The sequence below is a fragment of the Porites lutea genome, chromosome 1 (assembly GCF_958299795.1).
Source record: "Porites lutea chromosome 1, jaPorLute2.1, whole genome shotgun sequence".
Classification (NCBI taxonomy): domain Eukaryota; kingdom Metazoa; phylum Cnidaria; class Anthozoa; order Scleractinia; family Poritidae; genus Porites; species Porites lutea.
Window position 1 is genome coordinate 1,736,531 of NC_133201.1, and position 22,236 is coordinate 1,758,766.

General features: G+C 39.0%; 4 protein-coding genes across 4 annotated transcripts; 2 read left to right on the plus strand and 2 right to left on the minus strand.

Annotated features, from left to right (window-relative positions):
- Positions 1-645: 645 nt before the first annotated feature.
- LOC140931562 (uncharacterized) lies at positions 646-3,162 on the minus strand. The gene is made up of 3 exons (XM_073381396.1): positions 2,365-3,162; positions 1,901-2,123; positions 646-1,339 (listed from the first exon to the last, which is right to left on the minus strand). The coding sequence occupies exons 1-3, from the start codon at positions 3,160-3,162 to the stop codon at positions 669-671; spliced, it is 1,692 nt and encodes a 563-aa protein (XP_073237497.1). The 3' UTR covers positions 646-668.
- Positions 3,163-4,847: 1,685 nt separating this feature from the next.
- On the minus strand, positions 4,848-9,002 carry LOC140933625 (thyrotropin-releasing hormone receptor-like). Its single transcript, XM_073383234.1, has 3 exons — positions 8,289-9,002; positions 6,530-6,731; positions 4,848-5,224 (listed from the first exon to the last, which is right to left on the minus strand). Exons 1-3 carry the CDS (start codon positions 8,880-8,882, stop codon positions 4,848-4,850), a joined length of 1,173 nt encoding a protein of 390 aa, XP_073239335.1. The 5' UTR covers positions 8,883-9,002.
- Positions 9,003-10,251: 1,249 nt separating this feature from the next.
- LOC140933638 (MKRN2 opposite strand protein-like) lies at positions 10,252-13,814 on the plus strand. The gene is made up of 3 exons (XM_073383245.1): positions 10,252-10,517; positions 11,640-11,849; positions 13,171-13,814. Exons 1-3 carry the CDS (start codon positions 10,297-10,299, stop codon positions 13,376-13,378), a joined length of 639 nt encoding a protein of 212 aa, XP_073239346.1. The 5' UTR covers positions 10,252-10,296; the 3' UTR covers positions 13,379-13,814.
- A 1,358-nt stretch (positions 13,815-15,172) lies between these two features.
- On the plus strand, positions 15,173-19,404 carry LOC140931655 (uncharacterized). The gene is made up of 5 exons (XM_073381455.1): positions 15,173-15,330; positions 16,316-16,468; positions 17,339-17,362; positions 18,287-18,334; positions 19,235-19,404. Exons 1-5 carry the CDS (start codon positions 15,255-15,257, stop codon positions 19,402-19,404), a joined length of 471 nt encoding a protein of 156 aa, XP_073237556.1. The 5' UTR covers positions 15,173-15,254.
- Positions 19,405-22,236: the final 2,832 nt, after the last annotated feature.

The following is a 22,236-nucleotide window of genomic DNA, read 5'->3' on the forward strand; positions in this document are numbered from 1 at the left end:
GGAAAACCGGAGAATATCTGAGCAGTCCCACAAAAGTTGTGTGTTTTTAGAACGTGGAGAATTAGTTTTGTACTTTGTACATATGGGTCGGCTTTAAGAGAGAATAAATCATTCTCTCTTGGTCGGCTTCTATCTATTTACTTATTTCAAATTTTTGTACACAAGCATTTACTTCGGGTTTTGGAATAAAACACTGCAAATTCATGCAAACCAAGCTATTATGTCTTCTTATCGCGAAACAAAAGATGCCAGGGGTTTTACGGCCTCTCCAATACTCATTCAATGAATTTCTTAGTTTCCTTTTTTCTAATCTGCGAGTACCGCGTAATGATGACGCGACTCCTTGTGGGAAGTGTTACTTGTAGATTAAGATGTTTTTCTTTTCCAACACCTTTAAAAATTAAAGCTATCACCTACACTATAAACCGTAGTACAAATGACATCGATCCATCTCACAAGTAATTATACATGAAGCTTTTCCTTCTTGAAATTTTAAAGCATCCTGCCGTACACGCAGGAAAATGTAATTCTTAGCAATTCTTTTCTCCTATATACAGTCCTACGTGATGACGTTGCTGTATAGCACGTTTCTGTATTCCCCTGCTTATTCTTTCCTTAAAATGGCAGCAACTCCCTGCTAACTGGTCTAGAAAATGGGTACCTCTCCTTTACATACGAGAAGAAAGGGGTTCCCCAGAGCTGAACCTTTCTCTTTCTTTAGATACTAAGCAGTCGGCTTCTTGCAGTTTGTTATGCACAATGTAGCATTTCGACTTCCCCAAGCAGGAACACCCCTCGCCTGTTCTATGTCCTCTGCATTGCTTCAAGCCATGAATTTCTAGTGGTTCTTTGCGACTAAACGATAATTCGTGATAAGCACCATGACGTCCAATCAGTGAACTCGTCTTGTACGCTGACTGGTTACTTGCGATGTATCCTTTACTCGTTTGAGCTGGCCTGCCCGCCTTGCTAGTGCCGCTTTTTATTTCAGAGACACTAAGGTTCTCTCGTTTTCCAATGTTCTGTCTTTTTTCATCTGTCATTTCATCAATAAAATCCAAAATATCCTGAAAATGATTTCTGTGCGCGTGAAACTCTGTACGTTTATAGGGTACAGGTCTGGGAAGCGATCTTTTAAGTTTCCGCGAAAAGCGTCGGGTTTCCTCGTTATTATTCTTTGCGCACTGCTGTTCAAACATTTCCAGCTCTTCAGGATTAAAGTCAAGAGGCTTGATGTAAGATGTCGGACCAAACAAAATGTGAAATGCGTTCTCATGATCAGCGTCTGTCTCGTCAAAAAAATCAGAGATCCAGAAACTATGATTTGCACTCATTGAAGCTGTTTTAAAGTAAAAGCAATAACAAGAATTCTTATGTATCAAAATAGTTGTCATTACTTAAAAGTAGGGGGCTTCAAGCAGCACTGAGCGAAGATGAAAATACCTGTATTTAGGTTACCTTAACCAATTGACTCAATTCCTGACTGACTGATCCACATAACCCAAGGTGGTTTTTTACTGATTTTACTAGTTTATTGGGTAATTATAGCCCCGACGGACAAAACAGTTGTGTGAAATCTAAAAGATCAAATGAAAGTTACTGAGAAACGATGGGGCAAAAATCGGGTTGAGATGTCCCCCATGAAAATGAATTTTGAATCAATTCTCTGGTAAGACTGAGTCAAGTTTGACATACAATTTCGGTTTAATCTTGAACAGGCAAAAGCGCATGCGTGTGTATTCATAGTTGCCAGGACGTTGAGAAAGAAGGGCTACAATTTCATCAGTTCTTTAATGACGGTTAAGTGTTATCATCTTTAAATAAAGTCTTCACTTCACTTCACTTGCTTCAGTAATACAAATCGATCAGTTAACCAGCCCGGTTCCCCCTTGATACTTACAGATAAGGTTGTGAGACCTGGCACGAGAAGACCTTTTCAATTTCTTGTTACAGCATTTGGTACCAGTCCACTGTAAGGCGCGGATATAAGCTTGCTTGTATGTTGGCCACGTGATTGCATATATGAGAGGATTCAGGAGACCGCTGAGCGCCGGTAACTGGGTCGCACACAGACCAAACAGAGAAGGATAGTCTACTGAGAAAATTCCCAGGCAAATAGCCACCTGTGATAAAAAAAAAACAACTGATCAGTCGTACGATGTACTAACTTAAGCTGTATGCAAAGTATTTGACTGTAGACTTTTTAGAGTACACGATGAAGAACTGATGTCCTCAAATATTGTATTATAACACAATACAACGGTTGTGAGTGAGAGAGATTTAAAAATCGGATAATTTTGGTGGAGAAAATTTCTTGTATTTCACAGATCTAGTGTTATTATGCCACTTTAGGGACTTGCTTACCGTCCATGGTAGAATACAGCAGAAATATATTGCAGCAACCAAGGCCGCTATACGAGAAAGTTCCTTAGTATCAGAATGTGCATCACTGCCCACAATATCATTCTGTTTTGAAGAACTTAGACCTTCATCTAAGCGGGCTCGCTTGGTACTGAACGATTTCCTGTTGGCCGTGCTAAATATGATACAGAAACAAAAACAACAAACACCTAAAGAAAAGAAGAGAAACAGCACAAAAAAAACGCCGAAAGGATTTTCATATTCAAACAGGCAAAATATGTTCTCTGTCTCTTCGGACACGTGGAAACCATCGAGCCAAAGAAGAGGCCATGTTGCTACAAAAGAAGCAACAATCCATATTCCAAAGAAGAATACAACAAAAAACTTCCGCTTCCATTGTTTGCGAGAAAAATGTGGAAATACGGTGATGAAGGCTCGGTCCAATGTTAGAAGAGTAATAATTAATGTCGCAGCAATGCGGAGGAAGACAATCATCCAAGCTTGAACACGACACAGGGTAAAAAGATCGCGAAATTCCTTGCTTTCATCTAAAGGCACGAACAGGGCGATCGCATTTGGTCCAAGTACGCTTAAAACGTCAGTCAAAGAGAGAGCAATGAGAAGTAAAGTGAATGTATTCTTCTGTTTCGAGAAAAATAAGACGCTGATAATTGTTAACAGATTTCCCACGAGGATGAACAAAGAAGCCACGAACACAAATACTATGAGGATTTTTTGAATCTGTGAGCTGTCTTCTTCTGATTTGCTAACTCCATTTACCGCCTTTCCTGTAGATGCCATGTGCTTTCTCGTCAGCCGGGCAGGCAATGCTACATTTTAGTGCTACTTTTACGGGATTAATTCTGTAGAAAAATATATATGAAGACGATGATCTGACGTAATATCATGAATAAGGTATCGGGTGTTGAGACCACAAATTGGAAAACGGTTGCTTAGAGTTTTGATTTGCTTGTGTGTTTCATGTTACTTGTGACGTGAGTTCGCAAACAAAATTATCCGCGAGTCGAGGTTATATATCACAGCGTAACCAGAGTAAAAGAAGATTGAAAAATTTTCTCAGCACTGGACAGTGTTGTTTGCAATATGTTTTATTTAAGTGCGAACTGAAGTGCGGTTTCAACATCGTATCCTTAATTGGTTTACGGTATATTTCACATTGAAAACATGAGAAAGAAAGCAAAACAAAAGTGATCCCATTTATTATTTATAAATAAATAAATTTCGAGTTATTATACACTTTTTCCATTGTGCCATAGTCGCCCAAAAGGCGCGAGCCAACTGAGTGTTTAGTACACATCCGTCTACAACGCAAGTGCTTTTAACATATCCTTTAGTACTGAAGCGCTAATTCATTACTTTTTACAGAAACTGAAACTATAAAGAAAGCCGCAATTTGTATGCTTGTCTAGAATTTAGTTATATTATTGTCGATATCAGTATGAATTTTGTATAGGAATAAAACAATGATAATAAATCTTCGCATTCTGTTTGTGAAGAAAAATAGTTATTTATCGTGGCATGTTTTCCAAAGCATTCTTGAGATCTGAGATCAAGACTTGACAATAATCGTTTTTTTTTTCGGATGGGAAACTCTCTCTCATCAAAATGATGAAAAACGTCAATGGAGGTAAGTTTTTTTAGCAAGTCTTGACCGCAGATGGAAATTAATAAAGCTGCACTGCAAAAAAAATATTATATCGTTACGAACAGCGGTTAAGCCCGGAACGTGTTCCCTTCTCCTTTGTTTTTTTGTTGTACTCAGTATTTTCTTAAATTCTGAACAGTGTCAAATGGTTCAGGATGAAAATGATTGTCGAGAAATCAACATAAACAAAACAAACCAAAAACGCCGGCGTGTTGTTAGGGCGACCATTTCGAGAGTGCTCGCACGTTTAGACAGCTTAGTACAGTACTCGCTCAAGCTGCAGATCATAATCCGATAAAAGAATATAACAAAGGAAAGTTCTACCACGTACTGTATGATGAACAACAAATTAGTTGCTAGCTGGACAGTATAGCCTACAGGAGACACAGCGTACGTCCTTATCCCAAAAACCCATGCCATGTCCACTTTTCGGACAAAAAAAACAACAACAACAACAACAAACAACGACAACAATAATAATGATAATGATGATGATAATAATAATAAACAAAAAATCCTAGAGAAAAAGAATCTAAAGCCAAAGTGTATTTGAATATAGACATACCCTAGCTAGCGGGAAACGCACTGAACAAATGCCACAAAGAAGATCTCGAAACGAGCTACATGAAGGGAGAAGTCAGGACTAGATAGAGAGACAGCCCCAGTCCTTCTATTCTTTGAGCTTCAATTCTACGGTCTTATTGGCTGATTTTAATTAAATCCTTGGTTTATATGCAGTTTTCCAATCATTGATAAAGTATCTAGGCTAAGCACCTTTCTCAAAGACGGATGACGATGGCTGTATTAAAAATGAAACATTCTACAGTGCGCTGTCAAAGCTTTCATTCAGTAGGACAGTGTCTTGATGATCAGTCTTTTGAAGTTGTTCATCTTCCCTTGCTAATAACATCCTCTGAGAACTGTTATCTAAGCTTCCTACACTTGCGTTGTTGTCATCTACTAATTTCAAGTCATTGTAGTTGTGGTTTTCTTCGTCTTTTATCTTCGTTTGCTCGCCGCTGACATCAAACGTCACCTCACATTTTCTGGCAAAAGGGCCGGTAACTAACTCATTTTTACTCCGCAGAATTGCTCCCTCTTGTCTCGAAAAATCAACACTATTGCGAACCTGTGAAGGGTAGTCCGAACCTCTTGATCTTGAGAATATTATTGCGGAGGTATTGCGTCGAGTACCGTCTGTTTAAATAAAGTAAAGAAAATAAATAAATATATACAATCAGAGTTTATTTTAAACAGGAACAGCTCTAGCCATGAAGTATCCAATTGCAGGACCTCAAGAAAACGGCTAAACGCTTCCCTAAAGGAGCTAACCGCTGAGCTGTTACACCTTTACCCCTCTGATGTTATCAAAGTCTTTTCTAGCTGGCGACGCTTAGCGTGCATAGCATTGTGGATGATTATAATTGGCCGATCTGAGGTTGTTGCGAGTGAGACTGGATCGGAGCTGTGTCAAATTTGCACCATGGAACTGTTTTGGGGAGACTATTGCAATTTTGTTGTGAAAATCACGAAGTTGCGCGGGAAGTTGGACCGAAGTCACTGGCGTCCCTCCCCTCTACCGCCTAAAAAAAACAACAACAACAACAACACCAGTTCGAAACAACATCGACCCCCTCAAGGAAACGACTGAACCGACCAAGTGAACTAAGCCCCGAACAGGGGCAAAAATGCTCTAGGCCTCCCGCCATAAGTGTCCACAGTCTCGCTGCTATTATAAATAGCAACTGTGGTCGCAGCCTCATGGATCAGAGCATTATAAGCGGATCTCTACCAAGTGACATGCCTAGAAGACTTGTTACTTTGGGCAGAGTTGCGGGAGTCCGATTAGTTTACTGCTGTTAAGGGAGTGCATGTATGGGTTGCGATGGTAACTAACTCCTGATTTGCGAGTAAACTCGGCGTCTGTTGAACACTATGGTCGTTACACGAAAAAGAATGAAAGGTGAGAGTACGAAGGCGCAAGGGAAGACAAAGAAAGCGGGATGGTGGAAACAACATCATTTGCTGCCTTCCCTTTCCCTATACGTTGCAAACTTTTGTTGCCGATGCGGCACCAGTTTTGACACTTGGATGGGAAGAAAATGTAGACTTTCCACAGTCCCCCTTCAGTTTTTCCGAAAGATCATCGAGATCGAGCGCTTTGCGTTACGTGCGACCATCCTGGTCTCAAATGTTCCGAGTCTAGCCTGGCGATGAACGTGAAACTTCAACCTGACTTAGGGACGCCTGCCCCCTCGGTACATATGAAACCAAAATGGCCACCCGCACCGGGAAGTGCACGATCCTGACTATCTTTCGAAAAAATAGGGGACTGTGAAGAGTTTACAAGAAATGTAGAGCACAGCTTTTGTTCAAGAAAGCAACATGATTACGAAGAGAAAGTTAATTAAGACCCCGCATCACTGTCCATGACTACCTAACCTCAACCCTTTGCTCTTGAGGCCAGAGGAACGGAACAGCCAATGCCCTTATTTTACTTACCAAAGAAAGAGCCATCAGGCTGCTCTCCTCCACAAACTGACAAAATTTTCTTGAAGATGTAAATGTACCCTTTTCTGTATCTTTGACTCATCTTACCGTACAAAACTGGATTAATGAGAGCGTTCACAAGGGAGAACATACCGATGATGACAACCAGCGAGTGATTAATTTGTCCCGTAACCATACTGTAGAGGTTTATCAACTAAAAATCAAAAAGAAAAAACGGTATGAAAAAGCCAATGTACGTTTCTAGTATTAATTTGCGCAAGCTTCCTTTTTACGATCTCACACATAGTGTAGGAAACAAAAATAAATTGACAAAAACTAAAAGAAAAAAGCTGAGGTTACAGAGGTTTCGTAAGACTGTGACCTCTCCGGTTAATGCAAATGACCAGCATTTTCGTACAGTGCTGTTTATTACACTGTACAAGTATATTTTTTGTTCAATAACTTTGAGGGGTGAGAATATCGGAAATGAGCCTTGTTAAAGAACACTCTGGCTTGGCGAAGTATCAGTTAATTGCGACCCGATTGTGCGCATCTCGAGAAATCTTTGGACCTTTTTTGAATAACACCGAAAGCAAAAAAATCTTCTAGCTAAGTTGTTTATTTGAGAAAAGAAAAGAAAAACTATACCACGAACACGTTGTTAGCAAACTCGGTTTTAGGGTGGGGAACATGTTTTGCGGGTTACGCCAGATCAACTTAATGAAAACGTTGAAATGCCGACAAAGGCATTCGTCTGTCAACTGTAAAGGTTGTATAAATTAAAGTTGATATTGTCGGCTTTAGAGAAAGACAAAGAAGTAAAGACCTGCTTGATCTTTGTGTTGTTCTTCGGAACTACTCTTTTAGGCTTCAACTGAAATGGAAACCCTTAATTTATAAACAAGAAAGAAATAAAAGGAACACGAGAAAGCTGAATCTTATTGATCTGAGATATAGGAAACTCCCGGAATTAAAAGTATTCGGCCTGATCGTACAAGGTTGACCACGCTTCAGAAAAATGTAAATATTTGTCCTCTGAATAATCGGTAACTTGAAATATTTTATGCAAAATTTTACCACGTAAATAACTTATCCTAACTTGAACAATTAGATGACAGAAATACCGAGTAAGCTGGAAATGTTGGGGCACTTTTGAACAATTGAAGCTTTGTTTTTCCTTTAAAAATCTCTTAGCTTCTTTTAAACTTAAGATAATTTTAATGATGAAAATCACGTCTCGAAGGATTAACGGGGATTGATGAAAACACTACTTACATTGTTATGTGTCACCTATTCGATGCAATGAAAATCCGCCCATAAATAATATCATCTTGTAGACCCTTTTTAGGAGTTTTGATTGTTTTTTATATTGTAAGGAACCTTCGCCAACTCGATCATAACAAGCCAAGAAATAGTTTTCTCCCGGAATGCTTACATAATGAACTTTTACGAGCAAAATAAACTTTATTAGTTGACAGAGCTAATAGATTGTCCATGTTATGGGTGTATTCTGACAGATCCACTACAATGGCTGGCCTAAAGACTTGGACTAAATCCATACCAAGACAACGTACAGATCAACAAGGAGAATATATTTCGGCAGTACATTTCAATTAATCATTGAAGCTAGTGTTGAAATACCTCTAGCTTTAAATTTCTTAGTATTAGCTCTTTTGTTCATATTAGAATCTGGTCACTTGATTCAGTCAAAATGAAAGTACACTTACTCGACCTTACACACATAAAAATACGCAGTACACGCACTACTTACCAAATAAGGCAGCCAACTGATGTAATACAACACTACTACAATCGCCATCATAGCTGACATTTGCTTTACTTGTCGAGTGCCCGCAGTTTCCCGCGCCTGATGAGTTTTGGCGCCAGTTTGCTTGGCAGCGGCCATGGTGCTCTGTCGTTTGACAAATTTCCCGCTTGTAACTTTGATTGCAATGAAGCAAATCAAAACAACAATTAGCTGAAGTATACCGACACTCTCGATGATATAACCGTATACCAGTCCAAAATCAAACAACTGATAAAAGCAATATCCCTCTCGATAGCCCGGCACCCCCACTCCAATAAATGGCAAAATCGCCATGAACAAAGAAAACAACCAGATAGCAATGACAGCCTTCCTAGCCCTTCCAGTTGTGACAATGATATGGTGTTGTAGCGGCCGCGTCAATAGAATGGCCCTATCACCCGATATCAGAGTTATCGTGCACACCGAGGCAATACGGAATGTATAAGTGAGTATTACAAACACGGCGCATGATGCTCGAGTCCAAAGATGCGGGCCAATAAAGTTGTTCATAATGTTTACCATCTGCAATGGAATAGCGGCGTTTATGACATCGGCCATTGATAGCGAAAATAACAGTAGGTCTGCTATGTTCCACGGTCTGTATCGATACAGTGTTGTGATGATAAGGAAATGTCCGCAAATCAAGACAATTACCACAACTTCTACCACCAGTCCAAGAGTAGGATCAGCTTGAAACGGAGTCGGTGTGGTGATTGTCGTTGTGGTCCCATTTTGTGAATCGTTAAGAAAGAAACTTAGGGATGTTGGTAATTGCGACATTACAGCGAAAAGCTTCAGTGTGACTGTCTTGACAGTGGTGCAGAAGAGACAATGATAGTCCCTATGGGGGCTGCATAGTCTGGGTTGACGTTTAAAAACTAAGCAAAATATCGGACAGAATTTCCTTGCCTGACGCCTCTGTTTTGGAATGTGTCTACTAAAAGACAGGATATTTACTCAATGTTATCGTTTAACTGATAATTCCGGTTGTAATAAATGATTGTACGACTCTCTATTTGCTTTAATTGACACCATAATTGTTTACCTTGCGAAATTGTCTCGCGGGAAACTCAATGCCGACAAACAGCTGATCCAGTTTGGACAAACTCATTATTAATATGGTACGATTTCATTTGACGCCAGTATTTTTTGTAAGGAGAACCAAATCGATAATATTCAGTTATTCTTGTTAAGCTAGCAAAAGATGTTTTAGCGGAAGAGTGATTGTCTCATACCAGTCAGAAACAAAATAATAATAAGTAAATGACAGGTTTCAGTTTTACAATAAACGTCTGTTTTATATATAAGTATGGTACATTATTTTGGTAGAGCAATTTGTCTGTGTAATGAGGTTCTAACTTTTACTGTTTGTTTCGTTTCTAACAGACGACAGGCAAATACCGTCTGTTTCCTAAGTTATACTGATTACGGGTAAAGTCTACGATCAAAACTTATATGGTTTTTTAAAATCCGTTAGTATCGGGTTCAGTTTCCATTTGATTTCTTCAGTCGGCTCAGTCACATCCAGCTGAACATGCTTGGGAAGGGACAATATCAAAAACTGCGACTTTTTTCACTGTTTTTTTACTCGCACCAGCTCGACCATCTCTAAAAGGAAACTCGAGGTTCTGTGAACAGGCTAAATTCTGCATAAAATTTTTCTCTCTTGCATGCTAATATGAGTTGAAAATACCAGATGTTTTTAAATTAAAATTTGCATGCAAGTTCCTGCCTTCATGCGTACTCTTGCTCTATCTGTATGGCTAACAGTTAACTGACACATTGAAAAAAGATACTCACCGTCAAAAAGGTTAAAAACCTTCAAAGCACGGTTGACTTTCCTGGTAGAACATGTTGTGTGGGCGGTCGGTGTAAATGGAGCTCAATTTTTGGTTGACCTGTGCTTAACCGAGAAAGTACTGGGTATTTCAAGATGAAGGAAGATGGCGGATGATTCGACAGAAGTTCGACCATGAGCGCTGTCGAACGAGACGTAGTCCGCTGCATGCAGCATTGTACTAATAGGATGAATATTTTCTTCACGAACTTCCCTGACACTTGTCCAATCTGTAGTAAATCGCTTAAGAGTTGCTCCTTAATTATTCCGCCGTTTCGTGTTCCTTGCCCGTTTGTTTCTCAGAGAAACGTTTCTCGTGTGATATTGGTGAAGCCAACGAGAGGTTCATTTATGAGGTAGGAATGTAATATAACCCAAGAGTGGAACATGTAGGCAGTAAAATTTACTTTAACTTTTCGAAATATTCAATAGTTGAGATCTTTCTCCTTCCCCATCCGGCCGGGGTTCATACATGTGCATGTCACTTCATTACTTTTTTCTGAAGGGGACATCTGGGGTCCGGGGGGGGGGGGGGGGACTCCCATATGAGAGTGACAGAGATGCTCGTCGTCTCGCTTACGGGGATCAATTGCAGAATTTGGTTTCACTTAGGGTGTTTGGGACGAAAAGTCACTATATTGGTCCGTTTTCCTAGCGTTTATTTAGATGTCTGTTTTAGTATGGTCTCCTTTAGGAGTTATTTTAAGCTTGAGTCACTCTCACATTGGTATCCCTTAGGGGTTTAATTTTAGTTTTTCGATGAGCATCCCTATCAATGTAATATTGGAGTCCCCCCAGGGGACAATACTAGGAGAGACGTAAGGTTTTGTAAAGTGGTTTTTATGGAAAAACCAAGAGTAAATTTCTGAGGACTAAGTGGAGAGTTACATTATAATCAATATAGAGATGATGGATGCAATTTTTTTTCAGTAAAGAGTGTTGTAAACCTTTCTTGAAAGGAAAAAGAAGCATTGCACCATTTTCTTATGGGTGCAGAATAATTAGAAAAGAATACTGTTTCTGAGAGTTTTTACGAATAAATGTCAATTTCTGAAAGGGTTTATCCCAAGTAGAAAAAAATTCTTGGGAGGATCAAGCATCTTGTCAATGGTGGTGAGAGGATATGAAAATGGAATGACCCTCAGACAACAAGTGTTGCTTCACTTTTCTTTACCCAGGCATTTAAATGGATAGCGGTAACGTACTTCTAGCAGTAACCATGTGATGTACTAGCAGCCCAGTAAGGGTGGGAGCAGGTAGCAATGCTCCTAGCTGCTTAATCAGTGGCAGATCCAGACCTTCAGATAAGGGGAGGGGGTGATTCATCCAGACCCTGAGTTGCGGGCCTGGACCCCTCCCCTGGATCTGCCACCGTTGATGCTTCTGAACCTGGCTTATGCTTAGGCAATGTTGGTCTTATTAGATGGTGTCTGCCTTAACCTGTACCACTAATGCATCATTACTTGTCAACTTTTCAGGGATTATAAAAGTGGTGATGATCTGCACATTGGAGTTGCTGCATCAAATGGAGTAGTTTATAACTTTGATGAGCTTGGACTTCATGCTGACACTACTGATTGGGAACAATGCATTGTTGCAAGCATGAGTGATATTTATTTTTTGAGATCAGATATTTGGGATTCTAAGCTTCAACAGATGCTCTTGAGTGGGGTTTGGACTTCTAAGGAGTGAGTGGTGAACCAGTCCTCTAAGTCCATATGCACATCTGGAAATGATCATGTAACCTTTTAGGTGTGAGCTTATTCAAGGACCATGGGGCTATGGGGCACGGTGGGCTATAGCCCTGTCAATAATATTGCCAGAATTTTTTTTGTGCTTATGAAAGTACTTCTTATCTTTCTCTTAAAAGCAAACACAATTTCTTTATCAAATGTATGTTTTTGTGCAGAAAACTTATAAACAGAATGGTGATAGAAATTAGACAAAAAAAATGTCCACAGGACTGGGTAGAAATAAATGTGTTTCTGGTGATTTCAGAAGCTCTAAGTCTCAAAATTTTCTGGTGGAGCATGCCCCTGGACCCCCCTACATAAACTCGCGCCTTTGGTGCTCTGATTTAAAGCTCGTGCTACACACAAGTTAGCCCTACCAATCTAAAATATGTAGTGGTCCCAGCTGTTATTGGCTTAACTGACATATCAAATTTTTAATCTTCTGATGAGTTTAGAGTGGATATGGATATGGGAAGGGAGAAGGAGTTGGATGAGGAAGATTACTGAGCATTTTGTTTTGTAATGCTAAAAAGAATAGAATAGAGCGATTTTCTTGTGACCTTGAAAAATGGTTTTGGTAAGTGTTTGTTATTTGTTTTATCAGCCAATAGTTTAAAAGATCAAAAAATGGACTCTTCGTTTTCCCACCAAAGAAAGCCCTATTATGGAGAGGGCATTGTTCGGTTGGCCAATCGTGTTGCAGTATGATGTCAAAGAAAAGTATGGATTTATTTCTTAAAAAGTTCTCGGGCATGAAGTTTTTTCATGTGAGCATTTGCGTAACCAACCAAAAGCCACGCGTGTTTGTATTCGTATGATAAACCAATCAAATTGCTCTATATCCGTTTGTTTGTTGTTTCTCTTTTATTCGCGTGTTTTCATTTCAAGGTCATACGAAAATCGCTCTAACAATGGTTCATATAACAGACACACTTTAATGAAATAAAAATATTAATAAGAATAGGAATTCATCAATTTTCACTTTTGTATTTGGATTACAATAATTCAGTGGTGATATAACTATAAAATAGCTACAATAGCTCCCCCCTGCACTTCCTTTGTCTTGCCCATCCATAAAAATGAAAAAGAAAAAAAAGAGTGAGGTCAATATTCAGTCATCCTGACCAATCACGTGTGTACAATAAAAGAGTTATTATATGGAAGTTCAACAAAATCTTTTCTTGCGGGCTAATGAGGGTGGGATCGGTCTGTCATGAAGTATACATACAAATTCACAGGCTAATGACTCCTTTATTTTCTCTCATAATATTTGTAGGTATGATGAAATCAAAAACAACTGCTACGACTTTGCACTGAGTTTCTTGAATGAACTTCTACTTATGGACATGAAGCCAAAGTTACAAAAAGCAAACTTTTGTAAGGATTTTATTGTCCCATGGACAACTAAGGCAGCGCATTACATTGACTTGTACAGACGAATACAGCAGAGAGGGGGAATATCTGTGGAAAAAATTCAAAGATGAAATTTTATTCTTTGTTAGTTCCGAATATTTTCATCTGAAGAGATGCTTGACGACTGTGTGAGGTTTGCCATCAAGGATTTGGTGTGGATGCAAGAGGAATCTTATTGTTCAAGAATCTGATTTCTTGATGACCAGTCCTGGCCTGATCATATCCATGACATTTTATGACCAGGTCTTGAAAAGGACTTAGACTTTCCTGTTGTCATGCTCATGCCAAATCTTACAACATGTTGTCCATTATTTATTGTGGTAGTTACTTATAAATCTGACTCTATAATTTAAGCGCATTATTTTTACTTAAAATTTCAAAAAACTATAAATTTGTTGAATAACGTCACTTTTGCTTAGACAAGCAAAATAGACCAATTTGTTGATTAAAATACACCAGATTGACATGCAAAGTTTGGTTTCCCTGTGCAGTTGAGATTAGGGGCCGACCATTTGACTTTTGACGGGGGTATGGGTGATTTCAGAAAAAATATCCTACAGACTGATATTGAGGGAAAAAATATCTTACAAGGAATTTCCTGGAGAAAAAACATCCTGCACTGAAAAAAAAATCTCTCATGGCGTATAATGCTTGAAAAAAATCTTACAGGTATGTAGGTACGGGAAAAAAGATTCTCACCCAAACCAAATCACCCATCCCCCCCTCAAAATCAAATGGTCAATCCCTTACATGTGTGAAGTCATAATGAAGTTTGTTTACTGGTGGACTAAAATGTTCTATGATTATCAAACCAATGAATAATCATCACAAGAATGTAATTTTCAGCTTGTAGATCTATCTCTTTAACCACTAAGGGTGATCAGCATCTGATTTCTCCATAAAATACTGCTACTAAATCAAATTTACATTATTATGGTCACAGGAATAACCCAAATAATCTCCAAATAAAACAGGTCTTGAATGATAGACAAATCAATTCTCCTCATCAGTACCATGGGAAATGTATTGGAAACAATGCGGAGAATAAACACGCCGATGTTAGGACATAAAAAAGGTCAAAAGAGATATTCTCCACTTTTCTCAACAAGACCGAGCGCTCGTCCGAAAAATATGCGCGACCAAAGTTTAGTAGCTACCAAGGTAAAATAAAATTATTTTCCATGTCTGTCGGGATTGCCGATTCAAAACATTACTGATTTATTTATATAGTTGTAAGTTAAGGAAATCAGATTGATCCATAAAAAGTTGTGTGATCTCCATTTCTGGTTCGCTTTACAACACACATCAGTTTACGCGGGAAAATATGTAACTTGGTGAGGAGCGTTGTTTTCGTTTTATTTTTCAGAGATACGCCAGTATAATGCTACAGATATAGTGTGATTATTTGTTGGAAACTTAGTAACTACAAAACTAGTCAAGGGCTGATTTAGGGGTGGGCCCAGGGGCCCCCGGCCTCCCCTTTTGTGGTTTATTAAATATTTCAGCATTACATGTTCAATATGGAATCCAGGTATTTGCTAGATTTAAGCGCCCAGAATCTCAGAGACTTCAATCTCAAAAATTTTGACGGAAGAGCATGCAACCGAACCTCCCTAGAAAAGTGCGCCACTCGCAGTCCTAAGGGGCGCTATTGCGCCCATAATCTCACTGTATACTATATCTCTAGGCCCCCTCTATCAGGCCCCTCTATCACAAAATCCTCCGTCCGCCCCTGCTAGTGGGGAACTCTTGTCCTGGAAATTTTAGAGAGCGAAGGTTTGAAATTTGAAATTTGAAATTTGAAACGCGCGTCATTCGCGTCAGTAGTTTTTCGTACGAGATGACGCGGCGCTGTCGTGGCTAAGAAAAGAGTTGTAGAAGGAGTGGAAAGACAAATTGCAGCAAACGTTAACGGCTTGAAGCTGCTAATGAGCCTGTAAGGTCGACATGAAGAGATCTGTTTCCAAAGGAGTTATATTTTGCCTTGCTGTCACACTTTTGATCTGTGGAGTTCAGGGAGAAGGTAAGCTCAGTTTCAGAAGATAGCTTATAACCGCAGGTTTTCGTCAAAGGCTTGAATTGATATCAGTCTTCTCGATATTTGCGCGATACTAAGCTTAGTTGGCTGACAAGTAATATTGTACAACTGATCAAACTAATTCTACGCCTGAATGATAAAAAGCAAACTGAGTAGCAAGTGATTTGAGCAAGAACTTGAAGGAGAAGCCAGAAAGCTGACCGCCGGCCAACCCGAGAGAACTCAGTAACTCAGGATGTGTGGTGAAAGCTTTAAGTCCTATTTTGCTATCAAGTTTAGCTACTTCCAGACATGACAGAAATGGACATTTCACTTAAAAGCCGTGTCACGCTTTATTAGCAACGCGCTTTCATTGTCATTCAAGGTTCTTGCTACGGCCACAACCGGGTATGACATTTCATAAATGAAAACAGTCGCAAACTTTCAGGAGAGAAGAATCCGTAAAAAAATAACGTATATTCCTTGTTTTCGGTGAAAACAGCGCTCCCAGGCTTTTGACAATAATCACTTCACTTCGGTGAAACTTACCCTAGCTCCTGAGATCCGTTCTCAAAATACCTATTTTGAAATAAACTGTGCTTTTTCTCTCGGCGCTTTGCACTTCATTACATGACGCGGCTTCGTTGCGAACCATCAATAGCGATAAGAAAAAAACATATCCGCTGGGCCCTAGGGTTTTTGAATTCGGCTCTTGACTGATGCACTGTAATCTAATGGAATTGTTGTTGCTGAACAAGTTTTTAGCGTCAGTGAATATTTGTTTTCCTTAATACTATAAGGATAGACTATGCAATTGTGACTCACCGCTTTCTCGATTAAAAGATAGCTTTTTGCTATGTATTATTTCACATTATCTAGGAAGATTGGCGTAAAACGTTTTTAAAAAATATTTTACGTCATTTTTCCTAAGATAAAGTGGGTTTTATTTACCGAAAGCATAAGTTGATGTATTTGTTTACTTACATTTCAGAGTCTTCTTGCTTTGGCTCATATGAACATGCTTCCAAAATTCTTTGTGATCCAAATTCCTTGTGTTCATTGAGTGATTCTGCTATTTCATGCTACTGTAACACTGGCTATCAAGGAGATGCTACAAAGTTTGGAAGTGGCTGTGTTTCTGAAGGTTTGTACTACTCAATAACTTCAAAAGAAATGTTAAAGTAATATAATATATAGCCCTGTAACAAATAGCTTGAGAAAATTTTCAATCAACTTGCAACTCCTGGGTTTCCCCGCGAAATGATTTTTTATTTGCAATTCGCGTGATACATAACAAAGCATAATATTCAAGTTAAATCAGGTTAAAGAAAATGCCATTTTATTTTCATTTCCATTTTGGTGTGAATGGAGACATTTTTTTCGCATTTTTTTTTTAGAGTAAAAGAAGACACACGTACTTTTGTCTCACATCATTACAGTGAAAATAGCGTTCGAGAGAATTCTTGTTAATTTATTAAGAGATTCATTGCAGAGTAATTTTGAATATAGGTTACTTTTATAGAGAGCTCCCGTGAAAGAGTATAACCTGTTTTGCCTCAAATATCGTACAGTGATAGCAAATCCAGTTAAAATTTGAATCAATGCAAGCAAATCACAATATTCAGTATTATTATTTGGAGGAGAGTGTTTTACTGGGAACTAAACCACTCGTAGATTCCATACGCCACTTCATCCGGGACCCGAGTGGCGTATTTTCCGTATGTCACCTTTGTGAGTGTCGTATCGTTCAATGATGTCACGATTCCTGCCTTTTGCTTTTGTTGAATTGGTTTCTCCATATAATAAAAAGAACATTACACGGTGGCGAGAAGATATGAATTTTATGTTCGAGTGGCAAGAACAATATCTCACGAGTGAGCGAAGCGAACGAGTGAGATATTGTTCTTGCCACGAGAACATAAAATTCATATCTTCTCGCCACCGTGTAATATCCTCTATGTATGTTATTAAAGAAACTGGTAAACCTTTTTGTTTTTGTGATTCTTATTTGTAGGTTCTAAAATGCTGGTTGAAAAAAGTAGGTGCATCATTCAGTAATTTGATATTAATATACTAGAATTTCAGATATGGACTTAATATAATAACATAACTTGACGGCTCTTGTAGCAGTTATCATCTTTCTCCACTGTAGACAACTGTGAAAATAATTCCATCATGTATGTATACCTCAGATGATTTTATCAAAACTGTTTATCAAAGTGGATATTTATGTTGGTGCCAACATGGCGTCCTCAGTGGAGTGATATATAAATTTTAAACTGCTTCGGAGATTTTGTTTGTTGCCATGAACACTGTTAGAAAAAGGAACTCAAAACAATCCACACAACATAAAACTTCCAGCAAATGAAGACCATTTGTATCATCAAGCGTGTCAAAGATTACTTCAAATGATTTAGAAAATAAAACTGTCAAATTATAGAATGAAATGTCATATCTAGTAACACTGCAAGTATCTACGTACTGGTTTGTCTTTGTGGAAGTTTTAAGGTCGAATTAGACGGTACAATACATCGTGCGAGACTAACATGTGTCACGACTTCAGGAGAGATCGTGTCGTGTAAATTAGACCCACTACATTTTTACGACACATTGTGGATGTCGTAGGTGCACGCTATTCTTGATTTCAAATTGTAACGTGTAAATTGTGCGCGTCTGGACGGTCGAAAGTCATGAAAGTATGCAAGTCGCGCACTATAGTCGTAAGCAAAAATCGTACCGTCTAAATCGGCCTTTAGGAATCTAGTGATAAGATGTATATTTCAAAAGTTATGACCAATATGTTTATTGACAAGAACTACCAACTCGGACCACACTGAAAATTCAAAGAACATAGAGTTAACATGTTGAGGAACAAGGCTTGTATGTGTACAAGTATTTCTGACCTATACAACTTTACACTTTGTGGCAATTTCGCTGAGATTGTTGTTTATTTTTTTACTAGGGGATGCAGATCCTGAGCCGTATGTTCCAGGCATGTGGACACCAAGAGGTAAGGTCAGATGATAATTGCACGTGTAATTGGGTAAAGGCTTATCGTTAAGGCTTAACTCCCAAATTATAGGGTACTAGCTTTTCGAATTGGGGCTTATATTTATAAAAAGGAAGTATATAGGTAGGATATTGTGTGTGGAATTTACTCCCAGGGGCGGGGGGTGGGTACGCAAGAAAGCTTTGTACGCGGGGGCTCCGCCCCGAGGTCCAGCCCCTCCCTTTCACACACCATTTTTGACAGGAAAGGTACCCCTTTTGTATACCTTCAATTGACAAATGGTACCCGTTTCACATACCTAGTGTGAGAGCAGAACAACGTTAAGTACTTGCTACTTGTTCCTCACAGGAAGGTATGCATAAGTGAATTCTTTGATCCCCACGTTAGTCAGATATTTCTTAACGCGCTTCAATGTTCATAATTAAACCTTTATTAACCGACGTGAAGCGATGTAAAGTAGCCGATACGTTACAAAACGGTATAGCGGTGTGAAGCGTGGTCTAGCGAAGCGATGAAACGAAGGAATATAACAAAGCGGTTTAACGAAGTGGTTTCGAAAAGTTTAACTAAGAAACAAATAGCAAAATAAAACTAGAATTAGATTACTTAAAAACTACAACGAACTTGGCGTGAAAAGATAAAAAGGAAAAACACAAATGACAAAACTAGAACGTTTCTTCGACTCTTTCACAGACATAAAAGGCATCTGTCAGTCATTTTGGTTCCTATTAACGACCGAAATGACAGATTTCCCTACTCTTTCATATATTTAAATTAGTGTAATCCTTACCCTCTCAGTCACCCTCTCATATACCCTAAGGCTGAAAAATGCACTGTCAAAGGTATATTATCGCTAATCAAAATGACTATACTCATAAATATTGATGGCTAACATTTCAGTGCAATTGAAACCCTGTTGGGGCGGCTATATCTTCGCTGGAACGTTGTTATGTCAGCCAGGTACCACATGCATGGTCAGTGAGAACCCTTTCAAGTTTAAATGCCAGTGCCCTCCCGGCAAGAGAGGCGATGGATTTGACCCCGGTTGGGGTGGCGAAGGATGTCAATGATCATGTAAGTACAGGGTAACAAATCATTTACAAAGCATCCCAAAGGGTAAACTGTTTTAAACTATTTGTCATCCATTGTGTAAGTTAAGAATGTAAATCAAGCCCGTATCTAGGATAAGTACTGACCTATTCTCTAACTTCTACGGGGATCCGAGAACAAGCACCATCGGGAAATGTTTTGGATTTTAACTCCCTGGGCCCAGTTGTTCAAAGGCCGATTAGCGCTTACCCAGGTTTAAATTTCGACCCGGGTTTCTTTTTCTTTTGTTCAAAAGTATTTTCCCGGATAATTTCCTCTCGTCTTTTTAGAGCATCCAATCATCAAATTGTTGGCAAGAAGAAGAAAACTGAATTTGCTTCTCTAGCTTTTATATCTGAAATCAAATTTCTCACTAACCCTGGGTTAACTTAACTCTTCTTTGAACAAACCGACCTTGAAGTCTCCATTCTTGGGTTTCTAAGTCATTCAGACAGGATAATGGCCAGATTTCAACTTGGAAAGTTCTTTTTACTTAAAGTATATTTGTTTATGAAAAATCTGACCGATTTTCTTCGTAAAACGGTGGAAACCAGTGTCGATCCGCGCCTGCAATGTAGTTCCCTACCGCACGTCTTGAGCCAGAGACCCAAATTAACCGGAAGTGGACTTTTTGCAATATTCGGGCAGTGGTTCCTGCCAATTTTCTGGGCAAGTCGTCTCTATAAGAGCATTGACACTAAGTATATTTGGCAACGGGGAGATATATTAAAAGGGAAAACGCCTTACTTCCGGTTGACCTGCGTCACTCAAAAACGCCTTTGCTTAAACTTCCTAACTTGACCCGACCTGCACCTATTCCAAACGACGTTTGTGATTGGCTGGAAACACAATAGGGATGGTGACATAACAATACCCCTATCCCTGTAAACAGTAGGTAGTGCAGGTTATAGGGACCAATAAAATAAGACGTTTAGATGGGTGCAGGTCAATCGCCTAATGTTGTTGGTCTTCCCGGAGTTTAAGCAGCCAAATTCGCTGTTGACATTTTTGAGAGCTGAAGCCTATTGTTTTACATTTTCCACGATCGTGAATTTTTGCTAAAGACAAGAAATGCTTATCGGGACATTTCACAAGCAGCCTTCAGGGAAAAGGCAGTGTAATATGAACATTGAAGAAAAGCCACTGACATTATGTTCATTTTTCTGCAGATATCCTACATGTTCTTCTTTCTTCAGGATTTTGACAAGTGTATCTTTTCTTTTTTTTAAATCTGGAACATGATTTGAGTCTCAATAAAAGTTATTTTACAAAAAAGCACATTTGTTGTGGTTGTTCTGACAGGTGAGCTGAGCCCGAAAATTAGTGTTAGAACGTTGGGTTTTTAAGTAATTTTTTAAAATACTTCTGGTTACCTCACTCGGCTTTCCGGAATTGAAAATAGCATATACAATGTTATCGTTGCTGTTGACTATTTGAGCGCGTGGTTTCTATTTTACGGTACTGGAGCTATTGATTTCCCTGATAACGCATTACCTGTACCGTCTTCTTCGTTCCACGTTTTAGTCCTATTTTAATCAGAACTATAACAAAATTTTCAAATCTGATTGGTTCTCAACTGCCCTTATTTCGGCCTTAATAGGACAGTTTAATAGGACAGTACGCGTCATGCCTAAGTAATTGGACAGTAAGCGCCATCACGCGCGCGCTTAAATGGCTTTTCTTTTTTTCATTGCTAGCGGAAAAATCTTGGAATTTCTTGTGTTTTGATTTAAAAAGAGCTCTATATATCACAAATTTTGTTAAAGTTATGATTAATTGGTAACAGAACTTCGTGTCGTCCAATTCGGTCTGTAATCATACTTGTGATTGAACAAATACATACATACATACATACATACATACTTTATTGGCTCGTCCCCACGGGGCTTTTCAGAGTCAATTTTACATTACAAAATTATAAACCAAGTACATGACAATAAGAATATAACAATGATAAAAGAAGACAAAGGTCAATAAAATTAATTAAATTAATTAAATAAAGCAGTCATTAAGAAGCTTTTGCCTGAGTAAACACTTGAATTCCGTCACTTGAATTCCGTCAAATCTACGCGGTCCTCCGATTTTGTTAATCACTCGTATGATTACAGACCGAATTGGACTCCACTCAATCCTGTTACCATTACTAATTTGGCCTTAAAATGCAGTTTTGCAGCCAACAACAGCATGATAACAGTAAAAACGTTTGTCATGAACCACTGTTGTCTTCGAATTCGTGATGCAACAAACGTTAATTCAACGTGATGATATAGACATGATCTGCAAACTTCTGCACGTGCTTCCACGCTCATGCGTAACGACGTGGCTCGGTGTGTTGTGAGCGTTTGCTCAGGTTTATAGGTAAAAGGCAAAAAGAAAGGTAAAATTAAAAACAGCCAACGGTTGATCGCCTTATTAATGTTCTTTCAGGGATCTTTGTCCTTGTTTGTTATTTACCTAGTTCTTTAGCCTCTGATTCAATTCCCAGATACGTCGAGCGAAATTATCTGACTCTGAAGACCTGAGAGCTAACCCCATGGGAAGTAAAAAGAAAGCGGCCAATATCTGACCATTTTGCCCAGACAAACCTGGTCAATCTACGACTTGCCAGCCAAAATAAAATGTATTCATGTGGGACCAATGTGCGCGTGAAATTCCGAGCTGGGTATATGAAAAGGCCATCGTGCCTGCTCGCGCAGCCATTCAGAATACATGCAGGATTCGCTTTATCCAGAAGCCCAATTGCTTTACCTTACCCGCTCGCAGACTCCGCCAAAGCTCATTCGAGAGATTTCGAATCACGTTTACGACAAACG

Excerpts from the sequence above, each read along its gene's own strand:
- LOC140933625 (XM_073383234.1), bottom strand. The coding sequence starts at position 8,882 with ATGGCCGATGTCATAAACGCCGCTATTCCATTGCAGATGGTAAACATT. Across the intron at positions 6,732-8,288 it reads TCAGTTGGCTGCCTTATTTG|TTGATAAACCTCTACAGTAT; the intron begins GTAAGTAGTGCG and ends TTTGATTTTTAG. Across the intron at positions 5,225-6,529 it reads GCCTGATGGCTCTTTCTTTG|ACGGTACTCGACGCAATACC; the intron begins GTAAGTAAAATA and ends TTATTTAAACAG.
- LOC140933638 (XM_073383245.1), top strand. The coding sequence starts at position 10,297 with ATGAGCGCTGTCGAACGAGACGTAGTCCGCTGCATGCAGCATTGTACT. Across the intron at positions 10,518-11,639 it reads ACGAGAGGTTCATTTATGAG|GGATTATAAAAGTGGTGATG; the intron begins GTAGGAATGTAA and ends TCAACTTTTCAG. Across the intron at positions 11,850-13,170 it reads GGGGTTTGGACTTCTAAGGA|GTATGATGAAATCAAAAACA; the intron begins GTGAGTGGTGAA and ends TAATATTTGTAG.
- LOC140931655 (XM_073381455.1), top strand. The coding sequence starts at position 15,255 with ATGAAGAGATCTGTTTCCAAAGGAGTTATATTTTGCCTTGCTGTCACA. Across the intron at positions 16,469-17,338 it reads AAGTGGCTGTGTTTCTGAAG|GTTCTAAAATGCTGGTTGAA; the intron begins GTTTGTACTACT and ends TCTTATTTGTAG. Across the intron at positions 18,335-19,234 it reads AGGCATGTGGACACCAAGAG|TGCAATTGAAACCCTGTTGG; the intron begins GTAAGGTCAGAT and ends CTAACATTTCAG.
- LOC140931562 (XM_073381396.1), bottom strand. The coding sequence starts at position 3,162 with ATGGCATCTACAGGAAAGGCGGTAAATGGAGTTAGCAAATCAGAAGAA. Across the intron at positions 2,124-2,364 it reads GCTGTATTCTACCATGGACG|GTGGCTATTTGCCTGGGAAT; the intron begins GTAAGCAAGTCC and ends TTTTTATCACAG. Across the intron at positions 1,340-1,900 it reads CAGGTCTCACAACCTTATCT|CTTCAATGAGTGCAAATCAT; the intron begins GTAAGTATCAAG and ends ACTTTAAAACAG.